At 38.2% G+C, this 20,270-nt stretch overlaps 1 protein-coding gene and 1 long non-coding RNA gene across 4 annotated transcripts in view; one reads left to right on the plus strand and one right to left on the minus strand.

The window, feature by feature from the left end:
* Positions 1 to 5,767, minus strand: part of LOC134295556 (uncharacterized) — a 32,751-nt gene extending 26,984 nt beyond the window's left edge. The window contains exon 1 of the long non-coding RNA XR_010002180.1: positions 5,654 to 5,767. This is a non-coding gene — a long non-coding RNA (uncharacterized LOC134295556). The remainder of the gene's footprint in view (positions 1 to 5,653) is intronic.
* The window catches only part of vrk1 (VRK serine/threonine kinase 1), a 63,132-nt gene that overhangs the window by 17,881 nt on the left and 24,981 nt on the right, over positions 1 to 20,270 (plus strand). Inside the window, exons 1-7 of one of the 3 annotated variants that reach the window (XM_062968451.1) lie at positions 5,755 to 5,885; positions 10,900 to 11,058; positions 12,929 to 12,984; positions 16,496 to 16,565; positions 17,484 to 17,571; positions 19,570 to 19,678; positions 19,824 to 19,916. In XM_062968451.1, coding sequence (XP_062824521.1) covers positions 10,902 to 11,058; positions 12,929 to 12,984; positions 16,496 to 16,565; positions 17,484 to 17,571; positions 19,570 to 19,678; positions 19,824 to 19,916 — 573 coding nt within the window. In that variant the 5' untranslated portion in view covers positions 5,755 to 5,885; positions 10,900 to 10,901. Of the gene's footprint in view, positions 1 to 5,754; positions 5,886 to 10,896; positions 11,059 to 12,928; positions 12,985 to 16,495; positions 16,566 to 17,483; positions 17,572 to 19,569; positions 19,679 to 19,823; positions 19,917 to 20,270 lie in introns of those variants that run through there. The other 2 variants (XM_062968450.1, XM_062968449.1) reach the window with 2 other exon arrangements.

Consider the following 20,270-nt stretch of genomic DNA (forward strand, 5'->3'; position numbering starts at 1 on the left):
CGATCCTATAATAAGAAAATCATCAGAGGGTTGCTACCAAGGATCCCCACAGACCTGGAGTTGGCACTGCTTATGGGTGGGACACTTTTACCAAATTAGTGGGATTGTTCCAGCTCTTATTGTTCATCTTGGATTTATCCAGCTATGGCTTTCCTTGTCAAACCCCCAATTATATGTGCTGCAGACAATGGCCCTGTTCAAACATTCTTCCATATCAGGTAGGGCTTGGTTATTTGTGGCCCTAAATATCACGGACTGTGACTCCCAACATCTGTCATCACTTGTTATGCTAGCTATGTCTGGAATTTAACAGCACCTGGAACGTATAGTTGCCTACTCTTGACAAAGAGGAGGGTGAGTATGCTAGTTCCACCTCTTCCCAATACCATTCTTGTCATCTTCGATGTTGAAAGACACTTTCTGAAGACACTTTCTGAAGGCGAGAACTTCTATCTATAGAATTTCTCCTCTAAATTAGAATTAGTTCTATACAGGTTGCAGTTCCCCCCCTTCAGAAAGTCACCCTCTGTACTTGAAATTGACAAAACCCAGCAGTGGAATGTAGTAGTGGATGAAGGTAGCCCTCTCATCCTTGCCTCCTTTTTTCACAAGCACCTTTTTACAGTACAAATGTCAGAATATGGAAGTTGTAATAAAAAAATGTTCCCTAAGCACTGGTATACATGACTATGAACACCTGCTATTTGGCACTTTGTATCTGCATTCACTTTGAATCATACTGTTTTATTTCTGTCAAACATGGCATTGCTTGCCCCTTTCCTTCACCCTCCCTAAGCGAAGATATTTATTTTCTGGTACTTCGTTTCATACTAAGTATTCTAATTAGCATTTTCTTACTATTACAATTAATGGGGGATGGGGGTGTTAAACCTTCTTAGGGATGTCAGTGGTATAGGGCATGCAACTCCTTGAGTGGCAGCACTGGCAGTGCCAGGACTTGGCAGTGCTAGCCAAAGCTACAGCCTTTAATTCTGGCTGACTGAAGGCCGTTTGTGTGATCGCCAAACTTGGTTTTGTAGCACGGAACACAGAGCAGCTGCTTGTTAATGCTGCTGGGGTTTGTAATAATGTAAAACGGTCTCAGAACTTAGAGAGGATTGATGTAATGGTTGTTGTATGTCATAAAGACACAGACCTCTGCCTATACAGACTGTCTTAGTGTGGTTTCTCCTGTGACTACGAAACCTTTGTGAGATGTTGTGGTGATCCCACTTTATAGACATTTCCTTGCCTCACAGCACGGCAAGCAAAAATCTTTCCACATTTTCCCACTAGGATCTTTACTTAATCACCCTGTGTTCTAGTAAAGTCTGTGAATAACAACTATTATTCTAGGCCTTCAGGTTCTACTTCATGATAATTCTGGTGCTTAGTGTGGATAAGAGGAATAAAAAACACAGTTGGTGATATATTTCACTCACTCTTTATCACAGGCCACTACACAACCACCTCTACCTTGTATACTCAGTGTAAAACAAACCATCTAATTCTTGGCAACATAAACAGTCTTTTTTCCACCTGTGTATAGTATCATATAAGTTCGTCACTGGACTTAATCTCAATGAAGTCTAGAATTATCTTTTGTAGGGCTGTTCTTGTATCCCAGTTGTGATAATTCTGCAACACTATGGCGTCTATGGTGCCAGTTCTACCAAAATTTAGTAACTGGGTTTGCCCGTGCCTCCCTCCACCCCTAGTTCATGCGCAAGGGCCCTGTACAAAAAGTGTGTCTCCAATCATCTTTCCTCCCATTTCTTTACTTTCTTTTTTGCTTCTAAACATCCTTCCTCCCATTTTTCTTTCTTTCGTTTTTTCTTATGTGCTGTTTGTAATATGACAGTGAACCTCAGAATGAGTCCTAAAAAGCTGTCTTTATGCTAAGCTTTCATTTGCATTGGCATTTTGATACTTTAACCGCAAGAGCTCCCATCTATATAATTCTGGGATTTGTAGTTTTATGAATATTCAGAATTCGTTTGTGACATCTTCAAATCACAATTTTCCCACATTCCACAGGATGCAGTCAGTGTTATTAAGTGATATCAAAGTGCTATAGCTGCACTTGGCAAGATGGCACTACCTGGAGGAATCCTCCACCTTGTGTGACAGTGGGGCAGAACAAACAACTCCGCAGATGAATGCTTGCCCACAATGTCCTGCCTCATGTACCGAGGAAGAGTTGTTTAAAGCTACAGACAATGTGGTCGCTGTTGCCCGCTTTTGGTCTAAAACTATTTAGCTGCTTGTGATTACTTTATTTCATCACTTTTAAACTTATTTATTATGCAATGTTTTTGGCACAAAATAAATAAATAAGCTGTACAGTATCAAAGAGATCTTGATCCAAAACACCATCACACATTTTACAGTAACAATACACCTTAAAACTTGTCCATGCTTTTTCAATTATTAAAAATTTCATTTATTTTTCCAAGATGAGATGATAGACCAAACAGCTAGATGGCTTACCTGTTTTAGTTCCATACTAGAATGCCCACAGTTGGTGATGAGTGCTAACTTATTTCACCTTTTGCCACACCTTTTGCAGAATGCACGAAAGATTATTTTCAGTTTTTATAAAATGAATTTCTGTAAGAGTAATTCCTTTTATGTTATTATTATGGTGTTGGGCACTGACTGATACATTTATATTATATTATATTACATCATTCTATTTATTTGTACCCTGCTTTTCTTGTAGGGCAGAGACAGAAAGTAGTTCACAACTTTGAAAACTATTAACTTTTTATCCCTCATCTTTTTGTGATGTACCCCAACCCTAAACATGAACTTCATTTATGTTTCATATATAACTTGGCTTGAAGATAATTTAACACAGTTTTAAATAATTTTGCATAAAACAACAAGTGTGTATCTTGAACAATCGGAAACAAATGTGTCACAATCTCAGCCCCTTGTGGACAATTTGGGTTTGTTTTTTTTTGGGGGGGGGGGTGAAGATTTCAGAACTTTGGCTTAGATGACAGATCAAATAGCTAGATGGTTTACAAGTTTTAGGTCCGTATTTATTTATTAAATATATATCCCCTTTCCTTGGAAATGGACTTCAAACCAAAACATGAACTTCATTCATGCTTCGTATACATCACAGCTTGAAGGAAATTTAATATAATTTAAAAATAAGTCTGTGCATGAAACAGTTTGTGTAGATTGAACAATCGGAAAGCAAAGGTGTTACTAACAATGTCCCATCTCCACGGTTATATAATGAACAATTTTGGATTTTGCGAGATTTCAAAATTCCAGGTTAGGGATGCTCAGTCTGTAGCAATGCAACATATGCAACTTGTAAAATTTGGGATCCAACTATAAGCACAACATTCATTTATGATTTATATATATTTTATACACATAGCCTGAAGACAATTTTGTACAATATGTTTTAAAGGTGTTGTCGATATTTTAAAGGATTTGTGCATGAAACAAAGTTTGAGTACATTGAAGCACAAGAAAAGGAATCACTGTATCACCCACCCATATGGATATAAACATATATTTTAGTATTTTGTCAATGACAGAAAGGGTTTAAATATGTTTTCAATTTCTAAACTCATATTTATGTATTTTAAATTTGTTTTAATGCTTTTAAGTATTCCCTTTAGATAGTCTAATTAATGGCTTCTACAAGTATTCTAAACCAGGACTTCTTAAACCTTTCCACTCATGACTCCTTTCCCCCTGAGAAATTTTTATGTGACTCTAGGTATATCAATATATAAAATAGGTATAAAAATCAAACATTTACTGATAACAAATCAGCATTTGCAAGGCTGTGTGGAAGAGCCCTGCGTTGTTGCTACCAGTTTTATGCAAATGGGTGGCATTCAGAAACCTTTTACACTTGTTAAATGTTTCAGGACCACAACACTGAGCTAAAGGGACCCCATTTTATTCCTTCAAAAACAGCCTCAGCTAAGGATAGTGTGTCTCCTCTGAATGGCTATGTGGAAGAGGTAATGGGCTGTGTGAGGAAAAACTATTTGAAACTGAATCCAGACAGAACAGAGATGCTTGCCATCAAGGGTTTTAATATAGGAATGGAGGTATGTCAACCAGTTCTCGATGGGGTTACACTGCTCCTGAAAGACGGTGTTTGCAGATTTGGAGTGCTTCTGGCTCCATCTCTCCACTCCAGTCAGTCCAGGTAGATGGGACGGTCAGGGGCACTTATTACCAGCTTCAGGTGATACTGAAGCTGCGCCCCTTCCTAGATTTGGAGGACCTAAAGATGGTAGTGAACGCACTGGTAACTTCAAGGTTGGACTTCTGCAATGTGCTTTACATTGGGCTATCTTTGTACCAAGTTTGGAAATACCAGCTGGTTCAAAATTATACGAACATCCAGGAGTGAGAATATTACAACTATACTAAGGTCACTCCGCTGGCTGCCAATTAATTTCCAGGCAAAGTATAAAGAATTGCTTTTGACCTTTAAAGTTCTACATGGTTTGGGTCCAGGATATCCTGGAACCAATTTGAGGCCCATATGGTCATGATACACACCATAGAGCTCTGGTTTGCCTTAAGGCAGTGGTTCTCAACTCCCAGAAATCCTAACAGCTGGTAAACTGGCTGGGATTTCTGGGAGTTGTAGGCCAAAACACCTGGGGACCCACAGGTTGAGAACCACTGTTCAAAACAAACTTGGCCTGTCATAGAATCCTGCTCTACTCTCTATTAACTACGGCGTACACTTCCGATTACCACAAGTCACCCTCCTATCAACTGTCCCTGTCTGGTCTTGCAAATCAAGGCTTTGCCTTCCTTCATCCTGCACTGTGCATCTACAATGGAGAATGAATGCAATTTGGCTGCCAAATCTCAATGCTATGGAATTCTGGGAGTTGTAGTTTGGCAGCGCTCTTTGGCAGAGGGGGCTAAAGGCCTTGTAAAACTACAACTCCCAAGACTGACATGGCATTGCGCCAGGGCAGCTCAAGTGGGGTCAAACTGCACTCATTCTGCAGTGCTGGTGATACCGCCTAATTCATATTTAGATCTCAAACCTCAAAAATTTTGAAGGGGGGAAAGGCAGGCTTCTTCCTTCCTTTCCTTTCCCTCCCTCTCTTCCCTGCTTTTTGTCATTTCCTTCCCACCTTTCCCTTCCTTCCCTCACTTTCTTCTCGTCCTTTTCCTTTCCTTCCTTGCTTGCTTTCCTTTTTTCTTCCCTCCTCTCCTTTCCTTTCTCTCCTTTCCGTTCTTTTCCTTCTCTCATTTTCCTGCCTTCCCGTCCCTCCCCTCCTTTCCCTTCCCATCCTTTTCCTTCTTTCTTTCCTTCCTTCTTTTCTTTTCCTTCCTTCCCAACTTCCTTTCCTTCTTGCCCTTCTTCCTTTCCTTACTTCCTCCCCTTTCCCTCCCGTCCCTCCCTTCTTTCCTTCCCCGTTCCTTCCTTCTCTCCTTTTCTTCCTTCCCTCCCTTTCTTCTCTTCTATTATTTCCTTCCCTTTCTTCCTTCTCTCTCTTTTCCTTCTCCTCCTCTTGGAAGTCCATGAGTGCTTTCACAACACGCTGCACCTATAATATCATCCTCCCTCCAATTCTTCACATAACATGTCCCTATTTAAGTCTCAAAACACCACAATGCTGAAGGGGAGAGGAGGAAAAAGCCTCACGTTTGAGAGATCAAATCCGCCTTCCTTCCCTCGCTCCAAGCAGAAGCCGCCAAACTTTCCATAGCAACAGCGCCGCCCCGCCCTTAGCGACGGAGCCTGGAACTACGAAACCGGAAGTTCCCTGCGCGCGGCAAGTCTGAACTTCCGCCCTGCGGCTTCCGGCGTGGTCTTGTCACTTGGCGCTTGCAGGCTCGCGCTCCCTCCGAGCTTCATTGCCCGCGACTCCTTTTAGGTAGGAACCCGGATGCAGCCTTCCTTCTTCTCCTTTCCCTTCAAACCCCCGTTCACCATTGGTCCTGGCCTTCCTTCCATTAATATGTCTATGGCCCCTTCCACACAGCTGAACAAAAGTCACATTGAACTGGATTATATAGCAGTGTGGACTCGGATAATCCAGGGCCCTTCCACACAGCCATATAACCCAGAATATCAAGGCAGGAAATACCACAATATCTGCTTTGAACTGGGTTATCTGAGTCCATACTGCCATATATTCCAGTTCAAAGCAGGTATTGTGGGATTTCCTGCCTTGATATTCTCGGTTATATGGCTGTGTTGAACCTCCCAGTCAGGGCCCCTCCACACAGCCATATAACCCAGAATACCAAGGCAGGAAATACCACAATATCTGCTTTGAACTGGGTTTTCTGAGTCCACACTGCCATATATCCCAGTTCAAAGCAGATAATGTGGGTTTTTATTAATCTGTGTGAAAGGGGCTTCAGACTCACCTTCTGGAAAGAAAAGAGAGAGCAAAGAGGGTTGTTGTATATCTTTCAGGCTGTGTGGCCATGTTCCAGAAGTATTCTCTCCTGACGTTTCGCCCACATCTATGGCAGGCGTCCTCAGAGGTTGTGAGGCATGGCCTCAACCTCTGAGGATGCCTGCCATAGATGTGGGCGAAACGTCAGGAGAGAATACTTCTGGAACATGGCCACACAGCCTGAAAGACATACAACAACCTTGTGATCCCGGCCATGAAAGCCTTCGACAACACAGAGAGCAAAGATTTCATTTCTTTGGTCCTGGTCTTCTGTAAACATGGATAAATTGTGACTAATTCTTTTTAAAGTGAAAATAATAATAATATACTAGCCCAGACTTCCCCAGATGAATTTTACTACTCCCAGCTGCCACAACCACATCCAGTGGTAGGGGAGAATGGGTTTTGTAGTCCCGAGTCCATCCTGTTTGGGAAAGTGATTTCTGTTTCCTTTAAAATTTAAAATCAAAAAGTTTCTTTTTGATTTAAGATGTTCTTGACCACGACCTCTATTAGCTTCATGCAATGTTTATTTAGGCCTCTTCCACACAGAATAAAATCCCACATCTGCTTTGAACTGAAATATATGGCAGTGTGTACTCAGATAGCCCAATTCAAAACAGATATTGTGGTTTTTTCTGCCTTGATATTCTGGGTTATATGGCTGTGTGGAAGAGCCCTTACTTAGATCCAATGGTTATGTTGTCAACTTTAGTTCAAAATATCTGAGTGGCACTTAGTTCCAATCTACTCTAACCATTTAATGCTGTTTCAGACTGATATGGGAGAAAGTAGGCTCTCTGTGCAGGTGGTTACACAGGATATCCTGGAACCAGTTTGAGGCCCATTAGGGGCCCTTCCACACAACCATATAACCTAGACTATCAAGGCAGGAAATCCCACAATATCTGCTTTGAACTAGAATATATGGCAGTGTGGACTCAGATAGCCCAGTTTAAAGCAGATATTGTGGGATTTTGCTGCATTGATAGTCTGGGATATAGGGCTATGTTGAAAGGCCCATGGTCATGACACACACCACAGAGCTCTGGTTTGCCTTAAAGGCTTTTTTTTTTTTTTTTGCACATTTGGGGGGGGGGGGGAGTTGGACCTGACTTCAAACTTCATTACAGGTTCTTCCACATAGCCATATATTCCAGAATATCAAGGCAAGAAAAAATCCCACAATATCTGCTTTGAACTGGGTTATCTCAGTTTACCCTGCCATATATTACAGTTCAAAGCTGATAATGTGGGATTTTATTCAACTGTGTGGAAGGTGCCTAAATGGTTAGTATAGATGTTTCCCCCATCTTGTTAAAAAAAAACATAGTATGGGCACCAAAATAAAAAATAATAAGAAAAATGGAAATGAGTGAAATTGCATGGTTGCATTTTAGAAGCAGTCTTCATGGCATGCAGTAGGCTCAATATGTTTTTCTAATGCAATGCTTCCCTGACCCAGTAATTTCATTTCACGTGTGTGCATTGTTAGCTCTGAATAAAATGTTTTAGAAACATGTTGGAGTGCTCTCCTACATGGTGTAGGAAGCTGTTTTAATTTTTTTCAATGTAATTTCTGGTTTCACATTTTTTGTTAAGGGAAAGTCAGGAACACATCTTGGTTATTAATTGAAGTGGATCTGTATATCTCATCTACCATGATTTGCTTTGGATAATCTCAGACCCCTTCTACACTGCCATTTTAAAATCAAGATTATCTGCTTTGAACTGGATTATATGAGACCACACTGAGGTATAATCAATCTGAAAGCCGATAATCTGGATTTTATATGGCAGTGTAGAAGAGGCATCAGACATGTTTGGGTTGCAGATTTCTTTCAATGGTTTCTGCTACTTGTGAAAAGGGAACAACCCTTGTTGAAATCAGAAACAATTTGTGGTGGATTAGAGTACTACCAAATGAGGAAGGATATCAGCTGTTGAGTCATTCTGTGTTCCTACTTAGCAGAATTCTTGTATTCAAAATAAATTAGAGGCATGCTCATTTTAGGTCTACTCAGTGTAAAAACATGTAACAAGAAATGGCTGCTTGGAAAGAAGGAGAATATCAGAAGCAATGACACCAAAGAGCTAGTCAATCCTGGTTCTGTTAGGTTAAAGTACTGTGATGTATATTGGGTTATTTGCATAGTACTTAGAATATAAAACATTTAGAGGTCTTTCAGAGGTCCAAAAGTGTATTTCAGAGGTCCAAAAAAGACAACCTATGTGGTTTCAGATTCAATGACTTGAATGACGTTAAAACAGCTTTGAAATCATGATATAGGAGGCAAAACTTTTTGACCCACCCTAGTATTAATAAAATAATTAGAATTGTGATTCTCAGGCCTTCATAGTAAGCCTTCTTTAGTTTCATTAGTGTGAAAAACTGGAGGCAATACTGACAACATGACTCAGGAGTCATTCATGTGTAGCTTCTATATATGGAGAATATCACTATATAGCGCTAAAGAGGTTAACTGTTCAAAGCTTTCATCTCATTGCACATTTCTCTTTGTCTATTTTCTAGAAACAGAGCCAGATAGTTATGAAATGGAACTCATTTTCAGACAAAAGACAAACATCCTTGTTTATGGATTATAAATATTCATAAACTGAGATGTAAGCAAATTGCAGAGCATTTATAAAACCATAAAAAAGGAGCGTATGACATCACAGAGATGACTACAGTAGTTTATTATCCTAATGGTATAGCCAACACTATCACTTTGAGTCAAGGCCTGGATCCCTATATCTGCCTGTAGGACACGGCTTCTGAAGAATGCATATAATCTCTGTGTTGCCCATACCAGTACTAGATCTTTCAGTTTAGGATCTGTATAAGGAGTCATATTCAAAAGTACAAGTTGAGTATCCCTTATCTGAAGTGCTTGGTACCAGAAAAGTATGCATATTAAGACATCTTGGAGATGGCATCCAAGTGTAAACATGAAATTCAGTTATATGTATATATACACTTCATACATAATATTTCAGTAATTTTGTTCATGAAACAAAGTTAGTGTAAATTGAACCACTAGAAAGTAAAATTTCACTGTCAGCCACTTTTGGATTTTGAAGTATTTCAGATCTTTGAATTCTGGATAAGGAATAGTAACCTGTACAGCACATGGGTTAGCATTTATTATGCCCCAGGTTCTCTCTCTGGCAAAACTGCTTAAAATAGTAGAGTAGTAGGTGATGAGAGACCGCTGTTTCTGACCTGGGAAAGCTGCTTCCTGTTAGTTGGGCTTTATCTGTCACGGATGCTTTCATTGTAGCTTGTTGCATTGGCAGGCCCTTGGATTAAATGACCCTAGGTGTCTTTTGCAACTCAGCTGTTCTGCAATTCTGAGTCAGAGTTACCCATGCTAGGTTTGATAGAGAAATAGCCTGAGGTGATCTAAGGAAACAGCTCTAAATGACATAATACTTCAGCCACTTGAAAAATATTTTAACACATTGTGCCATTACTTGAATTGGCTCAAAGTTGACTGTTCATTAGTATCAAGATGATATTCTTGAAACTGCAGATGCTGACATCATCAACTTTTGTTTATGTATTTTTAAACTGCTAATAATTTAGATTTTACAGTTTTACAATTTAGATTTTTAGTCTCACATGTGCTCATGGAGAGAGCATAAAATTTTCTGGCAGGATAATCTAATCTAGATCCAGTTATAGCACTGCAAACCAGGGAAGCCTGTTATAAGGAAAGCCTATGAATAAGGTTAAAACATGACTTTTCTGCCACTCTTAGTAGCCTTGACATACCATTGTAAGCAAGCATGTGCTACATAGTAAATATTTTAAAAATTATTAAGCCATGCAGGGCTTTTTTCATTCCAGTTGAATCCTTATATGCAATCTAAATGCAGAAGAAAACTCTTAGCGGGCAAAGTACAAGCTGTAGCAGATCCACCTTGGAAAGTAATATTCTGTCTCAACTATGGAAAATTTCTAGTGTGTTGTGGGGCTTTTATCTCTATGTAGTAAATTCTACGGAGGTCAACATGTTCCTTGGACCATAGAAGAATAGACACCTTAACCCATAATAAAAGTGGTTATTTACTTACCTGATAATGCATTGAACAATAACATGTGGTACCTGTAAATCAAGTGGTTCTGTCACCTGAATGGTCACAATAGCAGTTTGAGATCTGTTTCTTGGCTAGAGATAGATATGTGTTCTACAAAGTGAAGATTTTTTTTTATTGCACTTCATGTGAAAAGTAGAATACATCCTTGTTCAAGATTCAGTTAGGAAGAGGCAATTTTGTCCTAGTAGAAAAACAACTGCATTCAGAATATCACAGTTCTTGAACTAAAATTTGCATAGTGTTTTATTTTACTACTCAAGATGTTGTTGTGACAGGATATATCGAAAGAGGAGTGGAATAGGCATATTAAATAACTAAAAACAAGTGACATTGTGAAATAGACTTTGACCTCTTACAGGTGTTTTTTTTTATTTAGCAGATATGCCTAATGTAAAGAAGACTGCTAGAAAAAGAGGTCCTCCAAAGCGGAAACTTGCAGAAGAATTCCCGCCAGGAGAAATTTTTACTGATCTTTTAAAGAAAGAGTGGAAACTTGGTCCAGTTATAGGCAAAGGTGGCTTTGGCTGCCTGTATCTTGGTAAGACTATTCAAAAAGTGTTGTTTTTAGTCTTGTATTCATTTATTGAGGAAGAAAAATGAATGTTAGGAATAGGAGCAATAACATTTATCATGGAAACATTTTAGGTAAAGAGAAGTGCCATAACATCTTCAGAATGCTCTCTTGAGGAATCATAGGAGTAGTTAACACACTGCTTTGTTTAGAAACATTTTGTTTGGCCCACCCCTACTACATTTTTGTAGCATACCCCACTTTCAAACATTAGTTCCATGCTGCTCCCAACCTGTTTTCTCACTTTTATTGAACCTTCATTCTCTAGGGAAGGTGGATGTCCTCCTTACAGACTTCTTTTGAAGGTTGCAACAGTTTTGTGTGCAGAAAGACTCATACTTTTTGCAAGTTACTGCCATTTTCTCCTTTTTAAATTTAAACAAAGGCCACTTGCTACACTCAGCAGCTGGATACTTTCTCTGCTGCACAATGAGGTAACAACAAGGTTATGAAGGACCTTGTGTGATGGGAAACAATGGCTGCCCCTATTGACTTGAATGTTTTTCATACCCTCCTGGCTATTGGGAAAAGTTTCTCCACCCCTCAAACATACACAGAAAAACAACTGGACATTGTGCTGAGAGCATTTAGATCAGTCATAATTCCAGTCTTCACAGAGATACTTGACTGGCTGCTGGAAAAGAACGCTGGAAATGATAGACCCTGGTCTGGTTCAACAAGGCAGTTCTTATGACCTTTGTTATGCAAAAGTTTGAACACAGCTGACTGCTGGCTTGATACTGCTTTTAAAATAAATAATGCATTTAAACTTGAAATTTCAAAATTAATACCTACATTGTGCATCTCAGAGCTGTCATGGTTCAAAAGATATTCATTATTCTTCTTATGCGTTTTCTTCAATTCCTCCTTTCCCTCCCAACCCTTCTCAGCCTGGGGAGTCACCATTTAGTGTTGGTCTGCAATATCATTATGCCAGCCAGCATAGATAATGCTCAAGGATGGTGGGAATTGCAGTCTAACTGATTTTGGAGGGGCCATGGTTTGGAAAATCTATCAGATTTGACTGCAGTAGTAGCTAAAATGTTGGTAAACATACCCACTGATGGGGGAGATGAGCACTTTTAAAAGGTTTGTTGCCTGTTGTGTTGTTACTTTCTGAATCATATATAATTTTGTTAAAGTGCTGATAAAAATTCTCAGCCATAGAATTCCTTTTAGGAAACTGGCTGGTTAGTGAGCTGGAAAATATTATTTGTATGTTATTTGACAAATACCAAAAAAGAGAGTGGTTTTCTATGTTGTAAGAGGTTTCCATATGTCATTGTGCTTCTTCAGTGACCAATACAAGGTATGCAACAGGACACACCATTTGGTGCTTCTGCTGTTGTCCTGTTTGTACCGATATTGCTCTGGAATGGAATGGACAAGCACTCTTTCTGACTTGTAAATATGAGGCAGATTGAAGTCACTATGTCAATCACTCTCAAAGATCTGTGGTGCCTGGAAAATACAGACTGCTCCCTGAAAGGCACTTGATGTTATATTTTAATGTGCGCAATCAAAATTGTTCATACTTTGTATGGGAAATAAAATGCTAAGTACAATGTATGCATGGTTATTACTACATGTATCATGCAACTGAGCCCTCTAAAGAGATTGGCTGAACCAGAGAACACATGTAATGTGTGAAGCAGCCATGCAATATTCCTTTTCTGTCTTGAGAATTACCTTCAGTGGATAGATTTCCATACAAACTCATCACATTGTTATTTACCATTATGCTACATAATGTGTTTCTGACTAATTTTGTAATATTAATAATTGTATATTTAGAAGCTGTTTCTATTCTACTGATAAAAAAATCTGTGTTTAACAGCTGATGTTAATTCTTCAAAACCAGTTACCAGTGATGCACCCTATGTTATAAAAGTGGTAAGTTGAGTCTTTTTAAAAATGCATTAAGTGGTGAAATGAAATTGTGGAATAATATAGACTAAAATTTGACCATTTAAACATAAACATAATGGGAAGACTACTTGCAATACTTCAGTGGAATGTGATAATGATAAATTTACAAATACCTTTTGGCTGATAACTTGCAGGGTGGTTAAGTATAAATCTGTTAGAATCTTCAGTTACATCTACAACCTGTAATTATTCTGCCATTGGTGTTCTTTTTAAAAATAACACTTGGTGCTCAAGTAATTGCAAATGCTGTATACATTTGTATATAACTTGACAAAATAACTGTGCTAACTTATACACAGGTTAATGTGAGTACTGTTCTTTACCATGACACTGGTTCTGGTCTTTTAGCATGCCTGGATCAAAGAATGGCAGCTCTTAGCACTTTGTTGCCACACCAGAAAGGGTAGAGACAATTGGTGTTTCTTTAAGGTTCTCCTAAGGACTGAGCTCCTTCCCTTTTTGGCTGCTTAGGATGGGAGTGTGTAGTTTACTCGCAAATACGCAAGTGGAAGATCATTCTTGCACTTATCCACCTTTGCCCTTGACTCCTCTGATTCCTGGGTTGCCAGTGACATTGTAAGGCTGCCACTAATGCTATAGATGTGACTGCTACTGGCTCTTGGGCCTGTTGTGCCACCCTGATGCCTGGGAGTCAGGGAAGAGGAGCGTGCTGTAGTCAGGACTGGAGAGGGAGCTAAAAAGGACCACAAGCAAGGAGTCTCTGGCCAGTGAGGGACAGCGGCTTCAGCAAATAACAATGGATGAGATGGGAGGTGGCCTGGACAAGAGAAAGAGGAAGAACGATCTTCCACTTGCTTTCTCGTGAGCAAACTGCCCCTTCCTTAAAGAGAGGGAGTTTAGTCTGTCCCGGTAAAAAATGGCTGTGGCAGCCAGAGGCAGCCGGCCCCTGGGATGTTGCCTGCGCTTTCCCCTCTCCATTGAATAACCTTCAGTTCATCCTTGAGTCATATCATAATCCATAATTTTGGCTCCAAAGCTTGCTACTAACTTATACATAAGTATACAAAGTAGTTATTCCTTAATTATATAACTGTTTTGTGGTATATTCTAATCCTTTATGAACTTTGTGCGGGTTAGTTTCCCAAGCAAAGAGTCAGTGTGGTGTACTGGTTTGAGTGCTGGAATATGACTCTGGGAGATTAGAGTATAAGTCCCATTCAGCCATGTAAACCCAATGAGTGATCTTGGGCAAGTCACACACTTTCAGCCTTAAATCTTTCCAAGAAAATCATATGGCAGGTTCACCTTAAGATCATCGGAAATTACTTGAAGGCATACAAGAAAAAAAATCCCAATCACTGAACTGCTAAGGTTCAATTGTATGGAATTGTGGGAGATTTAGTTTTACAATGTCGTTGGACTTCTCTGCCAAAGAGTGCTGGTACCTCGTAAAACTACATCTCTCAATAATCCCCATGGCAGTTAAAATGGTGTCAAGCTGCCTTAGTTCTATAGTGTAGATACACCCAATGATACACTAAACATTTTGATCAACCTTTCTCATTTTACCCTAGAATAGCTATTCTCGGGGAATGCCTGTATAAAAACAATTACATCTACAGCTCAAAACTAGTTTTTAGTTTGCAATCACAAATTTTGGAACCCATAACAACTTCTTATGGAACCCTATGGTTCCACAGAACCATGATTTAGAAACCCTGATTTAGATAAAAAAGAATGCAGTTAACATGACTGCAAATATTATCACTTGGTAGCAGCAATGTAGTGTCCTATGGATTTGCCTGTTTCTGGCTGCCTTTTATTTATAAAGTTATAGACACTATGAATCAATTAAGCTTACGTTTGTAAAAAATACTCTATACATCAAGCCTTTGACTGCTAAATGTATTGAAAAGCATTAATGCATAGTTCATGTTGATGATATATGTGTGGTTTTAAGAGGATGCTGATATAAACATTTTATTTATATAGAAGATCAGTACTTTGTGGTCTGCTGTAGTGTACAACCATAATAGAGATAAATTGTGTTAATAAACAAATGCCTCTGTCTACACAGAACAGACAGCTCGAATACATGAATGTCTAATTGAAATTGGGACATACAACACTAGATATAGATATATTGAAGTTTTTGTGTAGATTTGAGTTTATCCTGAGTCAAGATTCAGTTGCTCATACTAAATCAGGCTTACTGGAACAAAATAATTAGAACATACTCTCCATGGCGCATGTGCAAAGTTTGTATTGCTTTGTTTAAGGAAGAATATTGAGACAGATGGTTATTAGTGTTGAAGCTTACTAAAACTGGCTAGCCATTTCAACAGGAGATTGTTAGAAATAAAGATTGGACAAACCCTCTGATCAAAGACCATTCACATTACTCTGCCTTCTGATGGAGTGCCTCTCCACTGTAGAATGAATGCAGTTTGACACCAGTTTAGCTGCCATGACTCAGTTCTATGGAATCCTGGCAGTTGTAGTTTGGTAAGGTACCAGCGTCTTTGTCAGAGAAGGACAAAGGCCTTGAGTTCCCTCAGGGAGATAGGGTGGGTTATAAATAAAGTTGTTGTTGTTGTTGTTATATTGTTAAAAGAGTAGGCACATAAATGAGGATACTTGGCCCCATCTCTGTTTTTATTGCCTTCCATATGTGTAGTGGGTTCCAAGTTGCAGAAAGAGCCTTGAGAGATAGAAGAGGCTCTCTCTTTTAGACATTCTTTCTATATGCAATGAAAATAGTGGCAGCAGAAAGAGGGGAATTAGTATATGTATCTATCCCGCCCTCCTCCATCCCCAAGTTTGCTTTATTTGTTTGAAATAGTTGAATAGAATTTTACTTACCTTTTATACTTACCATATGTATAAGTCTAGAAATTTTAGTCAAAAAATCAATCCCAAAAATTTAGGTCGACTTATCCATGAATCAATATGAGTACTGTACCTTTGTCTCTCTGTGGAATGACGATTCATCTTATCTGTGGGTCTGCGGGGACATGAGAGAAGCCTCCCACAAGGATGGTAAAAACATCAAAACATCCGGGCGTCCCCTGGGCAATGTCCTTGCAGACGGCCAATTCTCTCACTCCAGAAGCAACTCAGGTTGCTCCTGACATGAAAATAATAATAATAATAATAATAATAATAATAATAATAATAATAATAATAATCTGTGGGTCATATCAAAACCCCTAATTTTGCCCCCCAGAACCGCAATTAACTTATAAATGGGGTTGATTTATACACGAATACAGTATACGCCATATTAAGACGAAAAGCCCATCGCACCAAAAATTATACAAATGTTCCCTTTTATCTCTGAAAAACAGATTTTTCTCATTGTGTAACAATAGCTGAGAAAGTAAATTAAACGGAAGAAAATTTGAAGGTTTTAGGACACACCAAGAAGGCATTACCTAATATCAAAGAATTTCCTAGGACAAAATGGACAGAAATTGTTTATGGAAGGTTCTGTTTATTTTAAAATTATTTCTAGGAACCTAGTGACAATGGACCCCTCTTTACAGAATTAAGTTTCTACATGCGAGCTGCTAAACCAGATCTAAGTAAGTAATAGTTTCTGAGTTTTGATTTACCAAAATAATTTCTTTTTGAATAGTGTAATAGAGATCAGGGAGAAAAGTACAATAATATATAGTTTATAAAGATTCATTGGCAACGGGAGCCATTATTTATCAAGGCTTTTAAGTTGGCACTTTTGGACATTCTTAATTATAGTGGGGTGTTTCTTCATTGTGGTAAATCTCTGTATATTTATTGAAGTTATTGTTTATATGCAGGACCTACTGAACTGGAACACTGGCACTTGTTCTGTTTTAAACCAGAAGGTCGCAGCCCACTGAGGCAGCAGCCACTGATTTCCAAGGGGAAAATGGAATTGTCATAATAAATGGTGTCTGTTTGAAGGGGAGAAGACAACCAATATTTTTTAAATAACATGTTTGAATTTTCTTAAATAATGCCTTGGAGTGCAGTGGAGTCTCCTTCACTGTAGGTTTTTAAATGAAGGCTAGATTTGCAGAGATTGGGAGTGCTTTGACTATGTATGGCAATATGAGGTTGAATTGGATGGTCTTTGTGGTCTCTTCCAACTCTTTTTTTATTATTATTCTGTGCATTTATTACAATGCTCAAGAGGTGCAAGACTTAGGTAGGACATACTTCTTAAATTAAAATTACCAGAATCTGGAAATGGGTATGCACATAGTGCGTCTATCAAGTGGGTAGAATCCAGTCAAAGTTTCTGGAATAGACTTGACGATGCTGAACTTTGAAGATGCTGAACCCATGAACATTTAATGTTGATAATGTTGTCCTTAGCATTATGTATTCAGCTATTATTCTTGATTATTGATCAGTTTTCTGTATTATTTAATATACATATTCTTGTATAAATGCAGCAATGATTTCTTGGCGGAAAACTGTTAACATTGTATATTTGGAAACTTCTTTTATGCTTTCAGTTAAGAAATGGATTTCTTCTCATAAACTGAAATACTTGGGGGTACCAAAGTACTGGGGTTCTGGCTTGCATCAAAAGAATAACAAAAGGTACAACCATATATTGTTTTATAATGTATATGATTTTTAATGACTATCAGCAATAGCAGTTGCACAAATACTTCTTAAAAGCATTCCTAGCTAGTACAATTATTTGTTGGCCTTTGATACTGCTTTGGCATTTATACTTATAAAAAACTGTGAAAAAAATGGTGAATGTATATTGCAAATCTGAAAAAAATGTTAAAGCTAAATTTAGTATAATCAGCAAGTCAATTTTATTGGTAAAGTATTGGATATACACATATCACTACATGTATCTAAAAGCAATTTTTTGGATGAATCTTATGAATTTTAGCATTGCTTTATATCTTGTGGCTTTACTTATAGGTTAGTAAATGTTTAAAGGGCTATAAGACATTTTATTTTAACTGCAACATTGTAATACTCATTTTTGTTTATGAGTTTGGAAGAGATTCTTCATGTTCAAACATGCAGTTTCTGCTCTTGAGCTATGATTCAGAGATATTATGTGTCATGAAAGCCCTCCTGCACATGCTCCTCACTTCCCTGATTCTTCCCCTCAGTTCTGACCTAAAGCTCTCATGCTTATTTTATTTATTACTTACATAACCAATGCACACACCATTTACTATATCTGAAACGACACCACTGAATGATGTTAGAATCAATTCTTTCGGCTGGAATTATTGTTTGAATGTCTGCCAGGTTTTAAGAATAACTTGTCAGAAATGCCATAAGCTATGGTTGGAGAGACGGGAGCATGTGGGTGGTCTCCAACGTTTGCATTTAATTTTCAATAAAACTTTGAAGCTTTATTCAGATGATGGAAAACAGTGGAACTGAAGCTCTATAAAAGAAATATCCATGTTTTTTTTAAAATGGCCATTCACCAAAGAACCACAGTATTAGATCAGATATGAGAATTGTGCAGCCTTACAGATGTGTAGCAGCTACAGTTCCCAGAAGCCCTAGTTAGCTTTGCCAATAGTGAGGAATGATGGGAGCTGCAATTTAGCAGACTCCCAACTTGGTAATGATCCACAAGCATGAAGGGTTCTTCTCCAGCCTATTTCAAATAACGTTTTAAAAAGCATTCTTCAGTGGTCTGCAAGAAGAAATTGAGAAATACTAATGTTCCTGAGAGAACTAGAGCAGTGGTTCCTAACGTATGGTCCGCAGATCCCTGAGGACCACAATGTCTTTACAGGGTGTGGGAGTGAAGGCTTGAAGTTAGTTTGTTGTTTTTGTTGGGTCTGTGTGTGTGTATATATATATATATATATACACACACACAAACATGCACACACATACATGCAATCCCAATAAAAATAATAATTATAGGAATATGTGAATTTACTACATTCTCTCTAAATACAAGGACCCTTGATGACCCTTGGGATCACGAACAAAAGATGTTTAAAGGGGGTCCATGGTACAGAAGAGCTTAAGAACAGCTGAAGTAGAGCATTTCTGCATGTAGCCACTTACATGTAAAGAAAGGGCTTGCTGAATTGTGGCAATATAAACTTGTCAATATATATATATATATTTAGTATTTAACCCTGTCATTTAACCTTGACCTAGTCCTGTGTAGACTTGCCTGCTTCTTAATATATTTTTTTAGTAATTTGCTGTTTGACCCACTGCCATCAAAAGTATGGCTGATGGATACATGAGAGAGTATCCTAAATTTACAGTCACATCCTCATTAATTTGTAGAAGGTTAGTGATAGTTTTCTTGTCCCGAAGGGTCTTTAATATTAGTTGAATTGTTTTCCTGATTAAATTGCTCTGCGATTCATTGTGTCGCAGGTTGCTCTATACTTTAAATACATGCTTGAGATGTATAAGTGATACAAAGGGCATAGTTTGAATATTTGTTACTGCTGCTGTTTTAAGTGTGTGTGTGAGCCTTGTGTACATTGCTTTTTTGCCAAACTGCAAATTAGACATTTCAAAGTGTAATGCTATAATTTGAATATGTGCATTTTTCTTTAAAACCATTACTTTTCTTTTTGAAATCAGTTATAGATTTATGGTGATGGACAGATTTGGGAAAGATCTTCAGAAGATCTTTGAAGAGCGAGGAAATCAGTTTACACGCAAAACAGTATTACAGTTGGGGTTGAGAATAGTAAGTTTTCAAATCAATATTTTAAATGTTAGATTATGCCATTAAAAAAACCCTTAATTTGTAATCAGTAGAGGCCTTCTGCCATGTGAGTCTGGACTTTTTTCTCTTTTTGCTAATGTTGTTCTGTATTAATGCTTTTTGATAGCTGGATGTGTTGGAATATGTTCATGAACATGAATATGTACATGCAGACATCAAGGCCTCAAATCTTCTCCTGGGCTATAAAGCTCCACATCAGGTAACTTCCAGTCTGTTCTTTCTGAAGTGTTTAACCTATTGTTTTAAAGAAAATAGAGCTGCTGTGAACCCCAGCAGAAATCTTGCCTTTATGAATGTGTACGGCATTAATATTTCTGCTTGACATTTATATCTAGTTAATGTTGTACATTTTTTATTCACTTTGCTGGCAGTTGATCAAATTGGCTATTCTGCCCTGAATAATATTCAGGAGAATGCTTGCAATACAAAACGAATTTCAAATAGCTATTTGGCGGTGGAAGTTTAAAATTATATAGTACACCGGTGAATTACGTTTGCTTGTCTGCTTTGTCAATTTTTTATTTCCTTTGTTTGAAGAATCCATCAAGCATAA

This window comes from Anolis carolinensis, chromosome 1 (genome assembly GCF_035594765.1).
Source record: "Anolis carolinensis isolate JA03-04 chromosome 1, rAnoCar3.1.pri, whole genome shotgun sequence".
Taxonomy (NCBI): Eukaryota; Metazoa; Chordata; class Lepidosauria; order Squamata; family Dactyloidae; genus Anolis; species Anolis carolinensis.